The 16,384-nt window shown below is 42.5% G+C and overlaps 1 protein-coding gene across 1 annotated transcript in view; it reads right to left on the bottom strand.

Moving 5' to 3' along the window:
- The window catches only part of GRID2IP (Grid2 interacting protein), a 134,338-nt gene that overhangs the window by 18,552 nt on the left and 99,402 nt on the right, over positions 1–16,384 (bottom strand). Inside the window, exons 15-18 of the mRNA XM_027859739.1 lie at positions 15,374–15,461; positions 5,783–5,860; positions 4,225–4,421; positions 1,861–2,016 (exon numbers count right to left, since the gene is read on the bottom strand). Of these exons, the coding sequence (XP_027715540.1) occupies positions 1,861–2,016; positions 4,225–4,421; positions 5,783–5,860; positions 15,374–15,461 (519 nt within the window). The remainder of the gene's footprint in view (positions 1–1,860; positions 2,017–4,224; positions 4,422–5,782; positions 5,861–15,373; positions 15,462–16,384) is intronic.

Genomic DNA, 16,384 nt, shown 5'->3' with positions numbered 1-16,384 from the left:
AAAACTGAGACAATACTACGGGGGAAAATAGACCTTTAATGAAATAAGAGTAGGTTTCCAACCATTCCTGATTGAAAAGACCAGAGCTATGGAGAAACTCTGAATTACAAAAACAAGAGGAAGAGAAACATGAAAAGATAAGCATGAATGAATAATGAAAAAGGACTAGACAAGGATAAACTGCTTAAGTGGGGAGATGACACATGTATCTCCTCTAATTCTATCATCCTCAGGATTCACAGAGGGATTCAAGTTAGATAAGGCCTGGGAGTGATTCTTTGTGACTTAATGATCTTAAGAAAAGAATGGAAAAAGGAAAGAAAAATACACTGGGAGAAAAGGGTGGGGGGAAGAGGCAGAAGGGAAGGGATGGTTACGGTAAATTATCTCATAAAATCAGGGTGCACAAGTAGACATCTATACAGACATGGAGGAGGAGATGAGAGGAGGGGGGATGGCTGACACTTGAATCTCACTCTTACTTGAACTAGTCAAAAGAAGAAAGAACACACACACACACAAGATTGGGTACAGAAATACATTTTACTCAACAGTGAAATAGGAGGGAAAAGAGAGAGAGGGAATTAGAGGGAGGATAGATGGAGAAGGGATTAGTCCTAAACAAAACAAATTCTAAAGATGTACAAAAATATTTATAGCCCTTTTTGAGATGGCAAAGAATAGTAATCTAAGGGAATAAATTTCCATAAATTGGAAAGTGGATGAACAAGTTATGATATAAAAATGTGATGGAATACTACTGTGCTGAATTCTTATCAGTGTAATGACCAACCAGAATCCTCGAGGACTCACGAGGAAACATGCTACCCAGCTCCTGGTACAGAGCTGAAGGACTCAAAATCCAGATTGAGACAAATGTCTTTTCAGACATGTCCAACTAGAAATCTGTTTGGATTGACTAGACACGTTGGTTACGAGTTTTGTTTTCAATTAGGGAGAAACTGGGGTGGGAGAAGGAAAATGTGAATCTTGGCTGATTAAAACAAAACATATATTTTTTAAAAAAGAAAAAAACAAAAGGAAAATCTGGGAACTGATCAACACAATGAGCAACCACAATTTCTGAGGACTCACATCTCCTGACAGAGGGGTAATGGACTCAGAGCAAAGATTGAGAAATAATTCTTTTGGACATGACCAATGAGAAATTTTGTCCTGCGTGACTATACTGTTTATAGCAGGGTTTTTTTTTTCTCATTTTCACACTTAGTGGGGGGCTTTCAGATGCGGGAGGAAAATAGGAGGGAGAAGAGTCTGATCTTTGTTTGAAAATTAAATTAAATTTTAAGAAAATAGAAAAGGCTAAAAGTCAGGAGTCCTGAGAACTAATCTATGTTTTCCTACTAACTAGCTGTGTGATCTTGGGTAAATCACTTCTCTTTTCTTGAGCCCTAGTTGACTCACTTATAAAATGAGATGGTTAGATTAGGTGGGTTCAAAGGGTCCTTTCAGCTCTGACATTCTTATCTTGTCTTCTAAGGTCCTTTCCAGTTCTGACATTTTGTGTTCTATGTTCTAGCTCTGACAGTCTGAGTTCTATGTTCCAAGATCTATTCTACCTCTAACATTCTAGGTTCTGTAGCCTAAGAGTCATCTAACCTGAAGCATTTATGAGCAAGCTCTATAAGAAAGCAAGAGGAAAGGAAAATGGAAGAAGGAAGAAGCAAGAAAGAAGGGGAGGAAAAGAAAGTAGAGGGGGAGGAGGAGAAGGGAACAAGTGAGACGCAGCACTCGCCAAAGAGCCAAATGCATATTCCAGTTTCCCATCTCTCTCTTTAGCTGGGACGAGCAGCCTGCTGAGATGGGAGGGAGCATCCCAGGAGGAGAAGTGGTTCTCACCTCTAGGATCTTGGCAAGCTTCTTGCTGTTCTTGAGCTCCAGGGAGGCCTGGTGCACACACTCATAGCTGCCTTTGATCTCCTCAGTTTTCTCCTGCAGGGTAGTCTTGAAGTGAAGGCTGCGCAGCCGGGTTTTATATTCTGGAACGGACAGCATCTAAGCAGAATGGAGATGGCAGAGAGGGATGCCCAGCCGGAAGTAAGAGTGAGGCTGCCCGTGACCCTACCCATCCTCGTCCACCCCACCCTACTAACCCTGTCACCCTTTCCCTGGAGTCCAACAGAGTTTCCTGGACCATACCTACTAAACCCTCCTCCATGCCTGGGACATGTCACCCAAGGACACACAGGAATGGATATGATGTGCTCTAAGTGGATGCTTCCCTTTATTATCGTCATTATCGTTGTTCTCCTTCTCATCTTATATTTGACAGAGTTCAGATAGAGATGGCCCGAGGACAAAGGGTTCTCCTGAGATTGTTCCTTTGCCTTTAATGTCTGGCAGATGGTGGTGCAGGTGGACAAAATGATCACTTTTTGTAATTGAATAAATGTCTTGGAATTAATCATAATAATTATGGTTATTCTTAATAAAGAATTCTTAATAAATATTCTTAATTAGAAGAATAATATTCTCAATAAAGACTCAACATGCCTCTGGGTGCCCTGGGCAACTTTGTAAGAGAAAGCATTGAGGAGGAGTGGTCTCCTTGCATTCATAGAAGGAGTTTCCTTCCTAAGACTTCTCCAATATCAGTGAAATCATAGATTGGATTAAAAAAATGACAGGATTTTAGATTGAGAGCTGGGAGGGACCTCAGAGGACAATGAATCCAAACCCTGTCATTTTACAGGAAACTGAAAGCCAGAGTTTATATGATTTCCTCAAGGTCACACAGGTAGTACCACAGATAGAACTTGAACCCAGCTCCTCTGACCCTAGTTTTCCCAACAACAATCCTGTATAGCAAAATACAGTTTTCAAAGCACTTTACATCCATTATCCCAATTGATCCACATAATAGACTGGTAAGAAAGTCCAGTCAAGGACTATTTGTTCCTGTTTTACAGTTTGGGATTTTTTTTTTTTTTTTTTGGACTAGGCAATGGGGTTAAGTGAGTTGCCGAGGGTCACATGGCTAGTAAGTGGCAAGCGTCTGAGGCCAGATTTGAACTCGGGTCCTCCTGACTCCAGGGCCAGTACTGTATCCACTGTGCCACCTAGCTGCCCCCCATTTTACAATTTTAAAAGCTGAGGCGCACTTCAGCTTAAGGCCACTTCGCCCAGGAAGGTCTCCTGACTCCCCCACCAATAGTCTTCCCACTAAACCAGGTAACCTTCTAGGGCCCCTCTGCCTCTTATTGGTTGGGAGCAGTGCCCAGGAGTCATGGGAAGTCATTCTTCCCACACAAACCACTGAGGCATGTTCTCTTCTATCTGAGAACTGAAGAAGAAAAACTGGGCTCAAAATGCAACATGAGGGGTTTACAGTAGCTGCAAGGAAGCATTTCCTAAAAGTGTTTGCATCTTGTCCCTTATTTGGCTGCAGTTAACTCTTTTCAGTCTAAACTTTGTAGCTCTCCCAATAGGACAAGCACAATGTTTTACACACAGTAGGTGTTTAATAAAGAAAGGGATAGGAACAGAGACTGGACCTGTGATTTCACTGGTAAAGGGAACTCCCAGGTGGGGAAACTCCCTCTATCCAAGCAGGCCGGCATCTTCTCTGCAGTTTATAGTCTTAGAGAGATTCCTAGAACATTGAGAGATTAAACAACTTGCTTATAGCCAGTAAATGTCGGAGGGAAGCCTTGAACTCTTCCTGGTTTTAATGGCTGGTTTCCTACTCATTCCACCACAAAGATGTACTGAATAAATGAATGGCAGTGAGGTGACACAGTGGATGGAGCCTTGGGCCTGCAGTTAGGAAGGCTTGAATTCAAATCCATCCTCAGACATTTACAAGCTGTATGACCCCAGGTAAGTCACTTCTGTCTGCTCTCATTTCCTCAGCTATAAAATGGGGATGACAAAAATAACACTCGCCTCCCAGGGTTGTTGTGAGGATCGAATGAGATAGCATTTGTAAAGTGTTTAGTACAATGCCTGGCACATAGCAGGCACTTAACAAATACTTATTTCCTTCCTTTACTGTGGAGCAGAGGAGTGTTTCAGACATTGCATTAGGATTTGAGAGGCCTGAGTTCCAGCTCAAGGTCTGCCATCGACTGATGATTGCTGGGGTTTTAGGGGAGCTAGTAGCCTTTTTTAAAATGGAACATTTTCCTAGAAGTCGTGTTCAAGGTGGGCTGGGAGCCCACCAAGAGTCTCCCAGGCAACCCCCCAGCACCCCTGGTCTGTCACCTGCAGGACAAACTGGTCAGGCTCGCTCAGCTGGCCCGGGGTGTCCCTGTAGCCCTGGTAGCGCTTCTCTTCCTCAGCATCGGGAGCGTATAAGAGGAGTTGCTTGAGGTGGGAGGGCTCTAGCCTCTCGCTCTCCATGTTCATGAGGATCTGACGGAGCTCAGGCGGAGACAGCTTCAGGTGAGCAATGAGTATAGCTGGGGAGTGTGGGAGAAAGGAAGAGCCACACAGAGGAGTTGATGGGAGAGGAAAGGGGCTTGCTGGCCACTCAACCAGCTACTTCCATTGTCCTTGGGTCCCTCCAGTCTAGGGACAGGCGCATGGAAGCTCTGTGAGCTCCTCAGCATCAACCAAAGAGTCTTATCTCGCCAACTGTTGTAGACGTCTGGGGTTTCACATCCCACTCAGGCTTAGAAGAAACAGAGGCTCCCAGAGTTGGCAGAACCTTAAAGCTCATCTATTGCAACTCACTCATTATAGAGAGGAGGGTGCTGATGCCCGGAAGAGGCGCCCAAGGACTCATCCAAGGTCACCTAGCTCCTTACTGAGAGCCAGAACTAGAGCGCAGGCTCCTGACTTCTGGTGCTGTAACCTTCCGCACTACCCTGCTGCCTGTAGGGAACTGCAAATATCTGTGTCATCTCAGCTAATCTTCTGCCCAGACTCCAATCTGGGAGCAAAGCTAACACTCTTAAAGGTAGAGTCAGAGAGGCAGCTGTGGGGTTCTAGGCAGAGAGAGGCTGTGACAATCAGGAAGACCTGGGTTAGAGTCCTACCTCTGACATGGGGTGGCTGGGTGATCCCTGGACAAGTCCCCTAACTTCTCAGCACACCAGGCCACTCTCTAGGTCACAGAGCACATGCCTATCTGCTTTGTTAAAGGGAGCGGTCTCACTACAAAGAAATGCCCTCTACCAACGTAAACAAAGGTCTAGTCCAAAAACAAAGTGCTTTAAGATGTACAGGGATAATCTACCTTGTTCTCACACCAACCACCTCCCCCTGGGTTAAATTATCCTCTTCCCCGAATGAATGCTTTGATGCCTTGGGGTGGGGTTACCTGGACATTTTTCCACACTTGGGTTGTCTACACCACTGGTGTCAAACTCAAATAGAAACACGGCCACTGATCCTTATGTGAGGATCCCTACTGCTTGCATACTGACTTAGAAAACCACATATTAACATTATCTGTATATTCTATTGTATTTTTATTTGTTTTGTTAAATATTTCCCAGTTACAGTTTAATCTCCCTCTGGCAGTGCTCCTGAGTGTTGCCCTAGCAACGCTGCCAGCTTCTGGGTGTTTGACATCTCTGGTATACACAGCAAAGGCAAACAACGGACTGTGGTGAATTTCTGGTGCAATGAAGAGCCTCCCCTACTCTCAGCTCCTTTCCTGAGCTGATGGATCTAAGAACTCCAACGATATATTGGAGTCCTTTCTGATCTGTGTCATCTGTGTCCCATAAAATTTGTGTATTACGTTCCTCATTTTTCCAGAAAGCATCCCAAATTATCCAATTTCCTGCCCCGCCCCCCCCATACATCCACTTACATGTATTATAGGCCTTCTTATGAGACAAAATCTCCACCACATCTTTCTTTTTAAAGGGCTCAGGTGCAAGTGTTGGCTCTGGAAGAGAAACTGAAAGATTTAATCACAGGTAAGGTTGTGGTTGGTTTTCTCCAGCATTGGAGAGGAGAATGAGACACAGGTACGGACAGAGTACAAAGCTCTCAGCCATCTTTCTCTGAGCATCCTGGAACTGGGGGAATTCTGAGCTCTGGATGGCTGAGCTGAAAAAACAAAGCAACAGGTGAGATCCACAGACCCAGCCGTAGGACGAGTTTCCTCTTCTCCCCACTCCCTCTTTGCCTCATTTCTGGCCAATCAGGCCAGAAGATTTCTATCCTTAGCCCAAGAATTCCTAACTATCATAGGATCAGAGACCTGTTCCAGAGCTGGAAGGGGCCTCTAGTTGTCAAGTCTCGCCTCATTTTTCAGATGAGGAAACTGAGAAGCATTTGAACTCAGGCCTTCTAATTCCAAATTCAAGGCTCTTTCTACAGTACCACACTCTCAGGGCTATTGCCACCCACTGGACTTTTGGGGAATTAGGGCGGTTTCTCTGTAGCCAAGAAATTATGCCCCCCCACACATTATTAGGGAAATGGAAAAGCTCTTTTTTTTTTTTTTCCAGCCAAAGACAAGGTTTATTAAAGATCCACCATATTGGTCAGACTCTTAAGGAATCTGAGCACCTGTGAGCTCTCGGCTAGATTGCAGCTATTGGTTAGATTATAAGAATCTGAGCAGTGGTTAGATTTTAAGAATCTGAGCCAAAAAAGCTCTTTTGCAATCCCTACAGACTCTCATGTCCAGAATAACCAGATCAAGTACCACAAAGTGCCCCGCCTTTTCCTCACCCTGCCTCCACCCTGGTCTGGGACAAAATGGAAGTGTCACTTTAATATTCAAATATATGCAAGCACAGAACTTCAGAGCTACAAGGGGCCTTAGGGATCATCTCTTCCAGTCCTCTCATCTTGCAAATACAGAAACTGAGCCCCAGGAACAAAGTGACTTGCTCAAATCGTTGCTCTCCCATGGCTAGCAAATGGTAGGCAGGACTAGAACATCCATGGTTCCTAACTCTTGGTCACCTTGCTCACTTTCTTTATGTAATTATGGGGAAGAATCAAGCAGAGTCAAAACTAGCGTGGGGCAACTGGGGCTTTGCTCTGGTGTACCAACCTCCAGGGAAATGCCTTTTAAAGCATCACTTGGTGGGGTGTGTGATTCCTCCCTGTATTACCCACCACCTCTATGCCTTGCTTCATGGTCATCCATCAGCCTGAGCCAACCTACTCCCAAACTGCCACCTGCAGTGGCACCATGCTACTGCTCTGGGGTCTATCTTTCCCCATAACCTCTGTAGGGCATGAGCAGGACTCTCTGGGAGATGGATTGTCCCCTCTCCTGACATGACAAGAATATACCTGCAGCCAGTGCTAATACCCCTACCTCCCTACAAACATGCATACAGGAATATGCATGCATATACATGCATGTATAGACACACACACACACACACACACACACAAATACAAAGAATTTGCCCCTGATTGTGGGATTTCTAGTCATGGCTCTGGGACCTAGGATTAAACTAATTACCACAGTTATGGGTAATCATCTCCAAAGAGGAGGAGGGCCAGTCTAGATGGTTACAGTACCTAGAAGCAGACCAGAATTTATTAAAGGACAGTAATAGTGATAATTCATTCTCTGGCCAGTGTAGTCTCCTAATTCTGCCTTGGGGATCAACACTGTTGAGCACTAAGTGAGGTAGTACTGAAGAATAAAAGAATGGGTGAGAGGCAAGACTTAGCCTACTTAGGAAAAAAGTGGCAAATTGAAACCAAATTGGTGCTCAGAGGCTCCACTGAGGCTGACACTGCCCCTCCCCAAGAACACATAAGGGCAAGATGATAATCTTACTATTATCTTCTATATATGGTAGACACATATTCTGAGCCTTAAACTTTTCTTTTATACGTAGATTTCTATTTTCATGAAACCAGTCTCCTATAGCACCTGGACTCATCCATTCTCAGATAACACAGACAGGTACCATGCCTGCTTTGTCACTTGACCTTAGAGATTTCCTGAAAGGTCATCTCGGGAGAAACAAATCACATAAATAAGGCAGAGACAGATTTACTGGCATCCATGCCAAACCTTGAAGTGGCCAGAGAGCTTTTGTTTCAGATAATGGTTGCAATAATACAGATTGCTTCACTTTCTTAGGTAGAGTTCACATCCTGTTGATTAGTAACAGCAAAAATTGTTGATGGGTGTATTTGTCCTGCTGCTCAGAATAAACTTGGCAAGGGCCCAACTTTTACTAATTGGTCCAGGAGTCACTGTACCTGGTAGGTGTGAAAACGCAGTAAATCTTCAATAACCTGAAGACCTATCAATGTGGAAGGTGCTAGATTTGTTTTGGGCTAGCCACAGAGGATAGTCCTAAAACCAATAGGTGAAATCTGGATTGCACACTGGGAAAAATTAAGTTTGGACCAACATTTCACAACACATACCAAGGTAAGCTCCAAATGGATAGATTATCTAGCTGTAAAGGGACACATCATAAACAAAGTAGAGAAGAGAGGGAGAAATTATCTCTCTCTCTGTAGAGGGAAAGAATTCATGACTAAACAAGTAATAGATAGGGTCACACAAAATAAAACTGAACAATTTTTATTCTATAAAATTCAAGAATTTTTGTACAAATGAATCTAATGTAGTTAAAATTAGAAGGATGAAGGTAACTGGGGAAAAATCTTTTCAACAAGTTTCTCTGATGAAAGTCTCATATCTAAAATACATAAGAAATGGATTCAAATTTATAAGACTAAGGGTCATTCCCCAATAGATAAATGGTCAAAGGATATGAAGGGGTAGTTTTCAAAGGAAGCAGCACAAGCTATCAACAATCATATGAAAATGTTCTAAATCACTGATTATTAGAGAAATGCAAATTAAAGCAACTTTGAGGCCCTATCTCACACCCATCAGACTGACAAAGATGATAACAAAAAAGGAAAACAATAAATTTTGTGGGTCTATAGGGAAAACAGACACATTAGCTCACTGTTTGTAGAGCTATGAATTTGTCCAGACATTTTGAAAACAATTTGGAACTGTGCCCCAAACTATGCTTATCCTTTGACTCAGTTATATCACTAGTAGATACTACTTTATCCCAAAGAGATCAAAGAAAGAGGAAAAAAGAATCTACACATTACAAAAGTATTTATAGAAGCTCTTTTTGTAATAGCCCTAAATTGGAAACTAAGATGGTAGCCTTCTATTGGGAAATGGCTAAAAAAAATTATGGTATATGAATGGAATGGAATGTTAAGAAATCATGGAATAGGTAGTTTCACAGGAAAGTATGAAGAACTCTTTGAACTGACATAGAGCAGTGAACAGAACTAGAAGGCAGTTAATACAATAATAGTACAGAAAAAAACAACTTTGATAGACTGTAGAATTTTGATTAATGTAATAAGAAACCATACATACAAAAGACTGAAGATGAAGCCCACCACTTACTTCCTGCCAGAGAGATAATGAACATAAAATGCAGAGAGACACATACATTTTCAGGCATGGCCAATGTGGGAGTTTGTTAGCTAGATTATGCATGTTTATAATAAAGGTTTTATTTTTTCCTTTTTTTTGTTAATTTGGGGAGGTGGAAGTAGGAGAGACAGATTATAAGTGCACGTAAAAACAACTTTAAAAAGTTGTAGAAAAGCAGATTTTGGTTTTGTATGGGGAAGAACTTTTTAATAATGAGAACTACATAGCAATAGAATAGGTTGCCTTTTAGGAAGTGAAGTTCCAATCACTGGAAGTGTTCCAGCAGAGACTGGGACCACCTGTAAGGTAAGGTGGCAGGTGGAGCAAGGTGGAGCACTTAGCTCAAGAATCAAAGCCTCTGGAGGTTGATCAGTCTCTAATGCAAGAAGTAACCTCGAGTCGCTGAACCTATCCATGTGGACATTTTTATAAGAGAGAGGTAATAAGGGAAAGTAAGCTGGTTGGGCTGGGTCCTGTCCTGCATGTCTTATACATACTTGATGTCTATGGGGTTCAAAATGATGGAAATGATGCTCAGAACAGGCCTCAGAGTAAAGAAAGCTGAAGTCATTCTAAATAGGGCTGCTGGGGTAACGGAAATTGAACTGTGAGGCAACTGATTTCTACTGGATTCCAGGTATTCCTTAATAAATACCACTAGCCTTGTAAACTTAAACCTTTCTCCTGCAGTCACCTATATCATCTTAGAATTGGATCCTATGTAACTGTGAATTGTTTGTTATTAATTATGGATTGTACATCAAGCTAATAGCAGTTAGGCTGGGGCTGACTTTTATCTCCCCAACACCCTGTTCTCTTTCTGTTGAGACCAACTGAAAACTATGCTTAAAGCCTTGTCAAGTTTTCTGTTAAAAAAAAACCAACCCTTTCATAAAGTAGGTATATCAGAAGTGAGTCTGTATCTGACCCTTTATTAGAGCCTTGGGTGAGGGAACCACAGGGTTTAAATCTAAGCTTCAGATACTAAAGGGTCAGAAAAGTGGGTACCTCCCACCCTTCTCCACCAAAGGTTTATGTGGCTGAAATCTTTGATTATAGGTCAGAATGCTATAATTGCTCACCTACAGGCATATCTAGATATTTAGAATCTCTCCTGCTGTTTCCATACATAAATGAAATAAAGTAAATGGAAGGCAGAAGAAATGGCAGATCTAATAGCTGATCTGGAAACTGGGGGCATCCTTTCATTATTTCTACCTTTTTAAGCTAAAGGAATAGATTTTTGGTGATTCTAACAGAAGGAAGCCCTAGTGACTAGGGAAGTAGCCTGGAGACATATTGTCAAATTGGTCTGAAGGCTAGGAGAGATTTCATTAGGGGATAAGACTGAAATCTAGAGGTTAAAATTAAGATTTGAGTAAGCGGTGATGAAGTTTAGTGAGAAAGTCAAGTCAAATCATGTCAATAAGCACTTATTAAGTGTCTACTACATGCCAGGTAGTGTGCTAAGTGAGACAAAGAACAGCCTCAGACCTCAATGAGCTCACAGCAGCAGTACCTTGGTATTTATTTTAAAAGTTACTCTGAAGAGGAATCTTTGAATACAACCCCAACCCACAAATGGTTGTAGTCTGAAAGTTTGTTTCTAAGTCAGTTTTCTGGAACTAAAAATGCATTTTCCTATAGAAAACATAACATACATTTTACACACACACGTACACATACACACAGATACATATACACATATTATAGTTAAGGTCTTTGGTCTGCCCAGAAATCCTACTTTGACTACAGGGTAGCTGAACTATGATTTCAGTTGTACTTCTGAATCCTATATTTGTAGCATTTATAACACCGTTCCTATGGAATACAGATTTCAAGTTCAAACTCAGGTTACCAGTTACACATATTATCTCTGTTCTTTCACCTTCACAAGGCCCTGGAAATGAGCCCTGACTCTTCATACCTTAGCCTGGCCTACTGGAGGGACTAAGGACTTTTCAAGAACCCATCCTGCAGCAACAGCAGCGACTCCAATGGTGGGGAGGGAGGAAGGGTGGAGCCCTGGCACTGGGAGAGGGACCAGGGGCTCTAGAGGCAGCAGGACAGTGCCAGCTTCAGTGGTGGCAAGGCAGTGACTCCAGCAGCAGCAGGAAGTCACCAACTGCTAAAGTTTAGATCTAACCCAACTCTTTAAATGTTTGGATGTTTATAATGAGGGACTGCTGATTTAGCAGTCCTTAATATGGTTATGTTAATGGCTTTTTTTTTTAGAAACAGCAGATATTGTAGCAGAAAGCAGGTTAGTTTCTTCCTCTTCATACCAGATGGCCATTCAGATTGTGAGACCATATCCAAAGCACCACTGATAACCTAGGAACAGCCTGCCCTAATCACATTAAATTACTAAAATGGAAATAAATAGCCTTGAAAGCTGAACTAGCAAAACCTACACCAGCATAGTAACAGTAACACTACCTCATCCATCCATCCATCCACTCCCTTTCAGAGGAGTGATGTTTAAAGTAGTAATAGCAGGACATCAGATCCCCGAGGTTCCCTTACGGGGTGGGATGGTGATTGACAGGCTCACTGGTCTGGGACCGTTATCTTTTATCTTCTATGATGAATGACAAAATCAAAGTCTAAAAAGATTTTATCAAGTTGAAATGCTCAACCAAAACAAACAAGACGAAATCTGGCAGGGAGAAATGCAAACTTCTGCATTTTAGGTAAGAAAAGAATCAACCTCAGAAGTATGTAATGAGGAGACATAACTAGACAGTAGTTTATGCAAAAGTCATGAAGGTTTTGGTTGACTGGAAGTTTGATGGGAGCCAACAATGTGATGTGACAGCCAAAAAAAGCTAATGGGATCTTAGGCTACTCAAATAAAAGCTTAGTACCCAGATCAATGGAGGTGATAGTCCCATTATATTGTGCCCTGGTCAAATCATATGTGAAATATCGTGTTCAGTCCTGGGCACCACATTTGGTAGGGGATGGGTATTAAACTAGATCATTTCCAGAGATGGATGACCAGGATTATGAGGGATCTGGCAACAATGTCATGTAAAAAAATGATTGAAAAAATGTGACTATTTAGCCTAGAGGAGAAAAGACATGATAACACTCTTCTCATATCTGAAGGCCTATCAGTACAAAAGGGATTAGAAATATTTGGCCTAGTCCCAAAGGACAGCACTAAGTTATAGGAAGGCAGATTATGGATCAATGTTAGGAAGAACATTTTAAAAATTACAACAGTCTAACAACGGAGTGGGCTGTCTCTGTAGGTAGTGAACTCCCTATCACTTGGTAGTATTCAAGCAGAGGCTAGGTGGCTACCTGTCATGTATGCTAGAGAAGGGATTCCTCCATGGCATGAGAGATTGAACCAGATGACTTCTGGGGTTCCTTACTAGCGAGAATCTAAGGTTATATACTCCAGGGAGGATGACTTTAAATGAAGGCCCTATAATGAATGAAGTTTTTCTTAGCAAAATGGTGAGTTTATAGGAATGAAAGATTAGAGATACAGAGGACCTTAAACATTCACTAGTCCAACAATGTCATCTTGCCAATGATTTGTTCAGTCATACACAAGCAGTAAGTGATGAAGCCAGTAGTTGAACTTGACTACCACCGCCATGTTCTTTGCACTATGCATGCTACCTTCTCTTACTGTGCTGGGGTAACCTCACACTCTAGTCCCTACCTGGACCTCCCCCCAACTCCTTTTAAGATTAACCCATCCTATATTACACACTCTTTTGTCCCTGAGCCTGTTCTTCAAGATGGTGGAAAGCTAATCAGCTAAGCTATATTGTTGGCACTAACATGACAGTGAGGTATGTTAACATGCAAACATTTACATAGGGTCCTTTCAGAGACATAGTTGCTTTAAACTAAATGAGAGATTCTTTCTACTCAGAATTTCAGATCCTATGAAATTAGGCCCCATGGAAGAGATACTTTCAAACATGAAGGGCCTTTTTGGACCACAGAAATCAATTATTGTGAGCACCAGTTAAGTACATACTGTGGGTTGGGTAGTTTAACTTGAGCTTCCTATAGGTGGAAGCCTGATGCTTAATCCACCTTCTAGCCCTGGAAGAAAGCACCCCATGACAAAGTTCTCTCTTCACAGTGATCATATTTAGCCTCTTAATGAGTCACACAGTGGGAGATTATAGGCCATGTCAAATTTAGGCATGAGATTTTTATTGTTCAGTTGTTTTTTCAGTTGTGTCCAACTCTTCTTGACTCCATTTTGGGGTTTTCTTGGCAAAAAGCACTGAACGGTTTGCCATTTCTTCTCCAGCTCATTTTACAGATGAGGAAACTGAGGCAAGCAGGGTTAACTGACTTGCTCAGTAAATGTCTGAGACCAGATTTGAACTCAGGAAGATGAGTCTTCCTGACTCCAGGTCTAGAGCTCTGTGCACTGTGCCACCCAGCTGCCCCTAGATTTGGGATAGAGGAGAGCAAATTCCAATAATACCTAGGGATAATAGCACTTCCCCTAAACATGCACAGATCACCTAACATGGAAGCTCCCTGCTTCCCTGTATTTCCCTACAATGTAGTTGAGAGTAGTTTCCTCTGATTGGCTATGTAGCCAGGCTGCATCTTTAAAACTGGCCATACTGGGACAGTCTTACTCTTGTTGCATCCCAAAGGTGAGAACCATGCGTAGTTCACCTATAGTGCGGGCACCATGAAATGACCTGGGAAGGGAGTGAGGAGATATCTCCCTTCTCTTGCCTGTTAGGCCTTGTGGCTTGAGGTACTTCTTTCTGTGCTGTTTTGTTAGTCTTTCTCAATTTCAGGTAAAGACAGCAATACCCACTGGACCTGGGAGCTCAAACCATAGCAACCTTGGAGCCAACCAGCCTGGCATAAATGCCTTGGGAAGCCAGGATGCCTGAGACAAGCACAAGAGGGATTTTGGACTTAGAAATTGAGACTGTGCTCTATAGGAACTGAGACAAACTGTGAACCCAATCCCTTTTCCCAACCCAGAGAATGAGGTGGTATGGGGTGTGGAAAGGGCACTCCTGGACATACCTTTGAAGTAAGTATTTCTTTATAAAAGCTAATCTGACTGTTAGTGGTAAAATGGAGCCGAGGTTCAAGGGACCTCTCCCCTCTGCTTGCAATCAGGCTGCAGCCATTGGCAAAAAAGCCTAGACACCTCTAATTCCCTTTAAGGGTGTCTGAGAACACTGAGGGAGGGGTGAAATATAAGCTTCCTGGTCTTCAGGCAGTGAGGGCCAAGGGAGTCAGTGTTATATAGGACTCAGGGGATTATGCTGGTCCCCTGTTCTCATCAAGGAGCCAGTCCAAGTAATGTACCACCTGCCCCAGCCCCCAATCACCACAAAAGATGCTGCAACTGCTCTGGGTTCACCCAGAGATCATGGCACCAGCCTGGCCACCACTACTGATGGTGAGTTTCTGGTAAGGCCTTTCATGCCTGTCTATATGGGTGTAGTTATGAGCACCTTCCTAGGCTGCTGATCTCAACCTCCTTCTCTGTGCATAATAAAGGCAGCTGACCTTGGGCTCTCCTAGTTTCTGTTTATTTGTGCTTCCTGACACGGATGGCCCAAGCAGATATAGTACCAGTAGGATTATTAATCCAGGAGTGAATACCAATTTCTAAATATAAGATAATAATAATAATACTTCATATTTCCATAACGCTTTTGCAGTTTATGAATTACAACAGCTCTGTGAGAAAGGTAGTGCAAGTATTGCTATTCCCATTTTACAGATGAGGGAACTGAGGCTGAGGAACTTTTCAAAAGTCACATGGGTAACAACAGTGCCAAAAGCAAAGGGAGCACTTGAAGAGCCTTTCGTCTTCCATTCAGGACCACCCCTCCCAAGTCAGGCTAAAAGGGTTCTAAACTGTTTAGTGAACTCAGTGAGCCCATTCCCAGTCAATCTGACAAGAAGAAATCTGTTTTCTCCTGCTCTGGAGACCCCCCACCCTCATCCATTTCCCTTCAGGTATGCTGGGTCACTCACTTGCTGGCTTCTGTGTCCCAAAGTGGAGCTCCAAGTCTAAATATTTCACCATGTCATTCAATTTGTCATAATCCGAATCTTCCCCAAGCTGTAAGAAAGGGGGAGGGGCAGGAGAGAAAGTGGTCCCTTGGGTAATGACATTGGGATATCATGGGACACATCTGTTTCACTGATTGATTGATCTGTATTGGTGGAAGGAGTTTCCACACCTCATTGTAAGCTAGAAGGGCTTGGTGAGGGAGGTGAACTACATTTATTAAAGTCAGTAGAACCTTTCAAATGTGAGTGACTGATCTGAAAGTAATAACTCCTGAAGTCAGTGGGAGAGATCACTGGATACATAGGGGACAATGTTCTATGGGGTAGAGTTTAGATAAAGCTAAGAAATTAACCACATAGTCCTGAAACAGCATGGCAGCTGGCTTCAGAGGGTAGCACATTGCATAGACTCAGACTGTCAGAATTAGAAAGGACCTTGGGAGTTGTCTCATTCAGGCCCTCTCCCAATGCCCAGTATATTACACATGAGAAAATTAATGAGAGGAAGGGGAAAAGATTTGCCCAAAGCCAGTTATTAGCAGAACTGTGACTCAAACCCAGGGCTCCTGATCCCCACCTCTTAGCTTCTAGTTCCCAAAGGTGGGAAATGCTCAAGCCAAATGTAAGCCCTATGTGACTCTAGGCAGCTTTTTTTGTATATATCTCTACAAAAACACTAATTGAGATGCAAATAGGATAACACAGTGTGAATAGGCTAATACTTGACTATATCATTTTGATTCTTCTGTAATTTTATGTCACTATTTTCTTCTTTAGTTATTATCATGGCCTGGCTATACTGATGTTACACAAAAATTCAGCAAAACTGTTGCCTGGTTCAAAGTCGATTTCATACATTGTAAGAATCTTGGTGTGAATCAATATTTTTATACAACTTGATTGAGATATGCCTGCAATCAGAGATAAAAGGCACTGCATCAGAAGACTAACTGAAAATGAAGACAACAATGC

The sequence above is a fragment of the Vombatus ursinus genome, unplaced genomic scaffold (assembly GCF_900497805.2).
Source record: "Vombatus ursinus unplaced genomic scaffold, bare-nosed wombat genome assembly UNPS02014171.1, whole genome shotgun sequence".
Taxonomy (NCBI): Eukaryota; Metazoa; Chordata; class Mammalia; order Diprotodontia; family Vombatidae; genus Vombatus; species Vombatus ursinus.
This window is presented reverse-complemented; position numbering and strand designations above follow the sequence as displayed.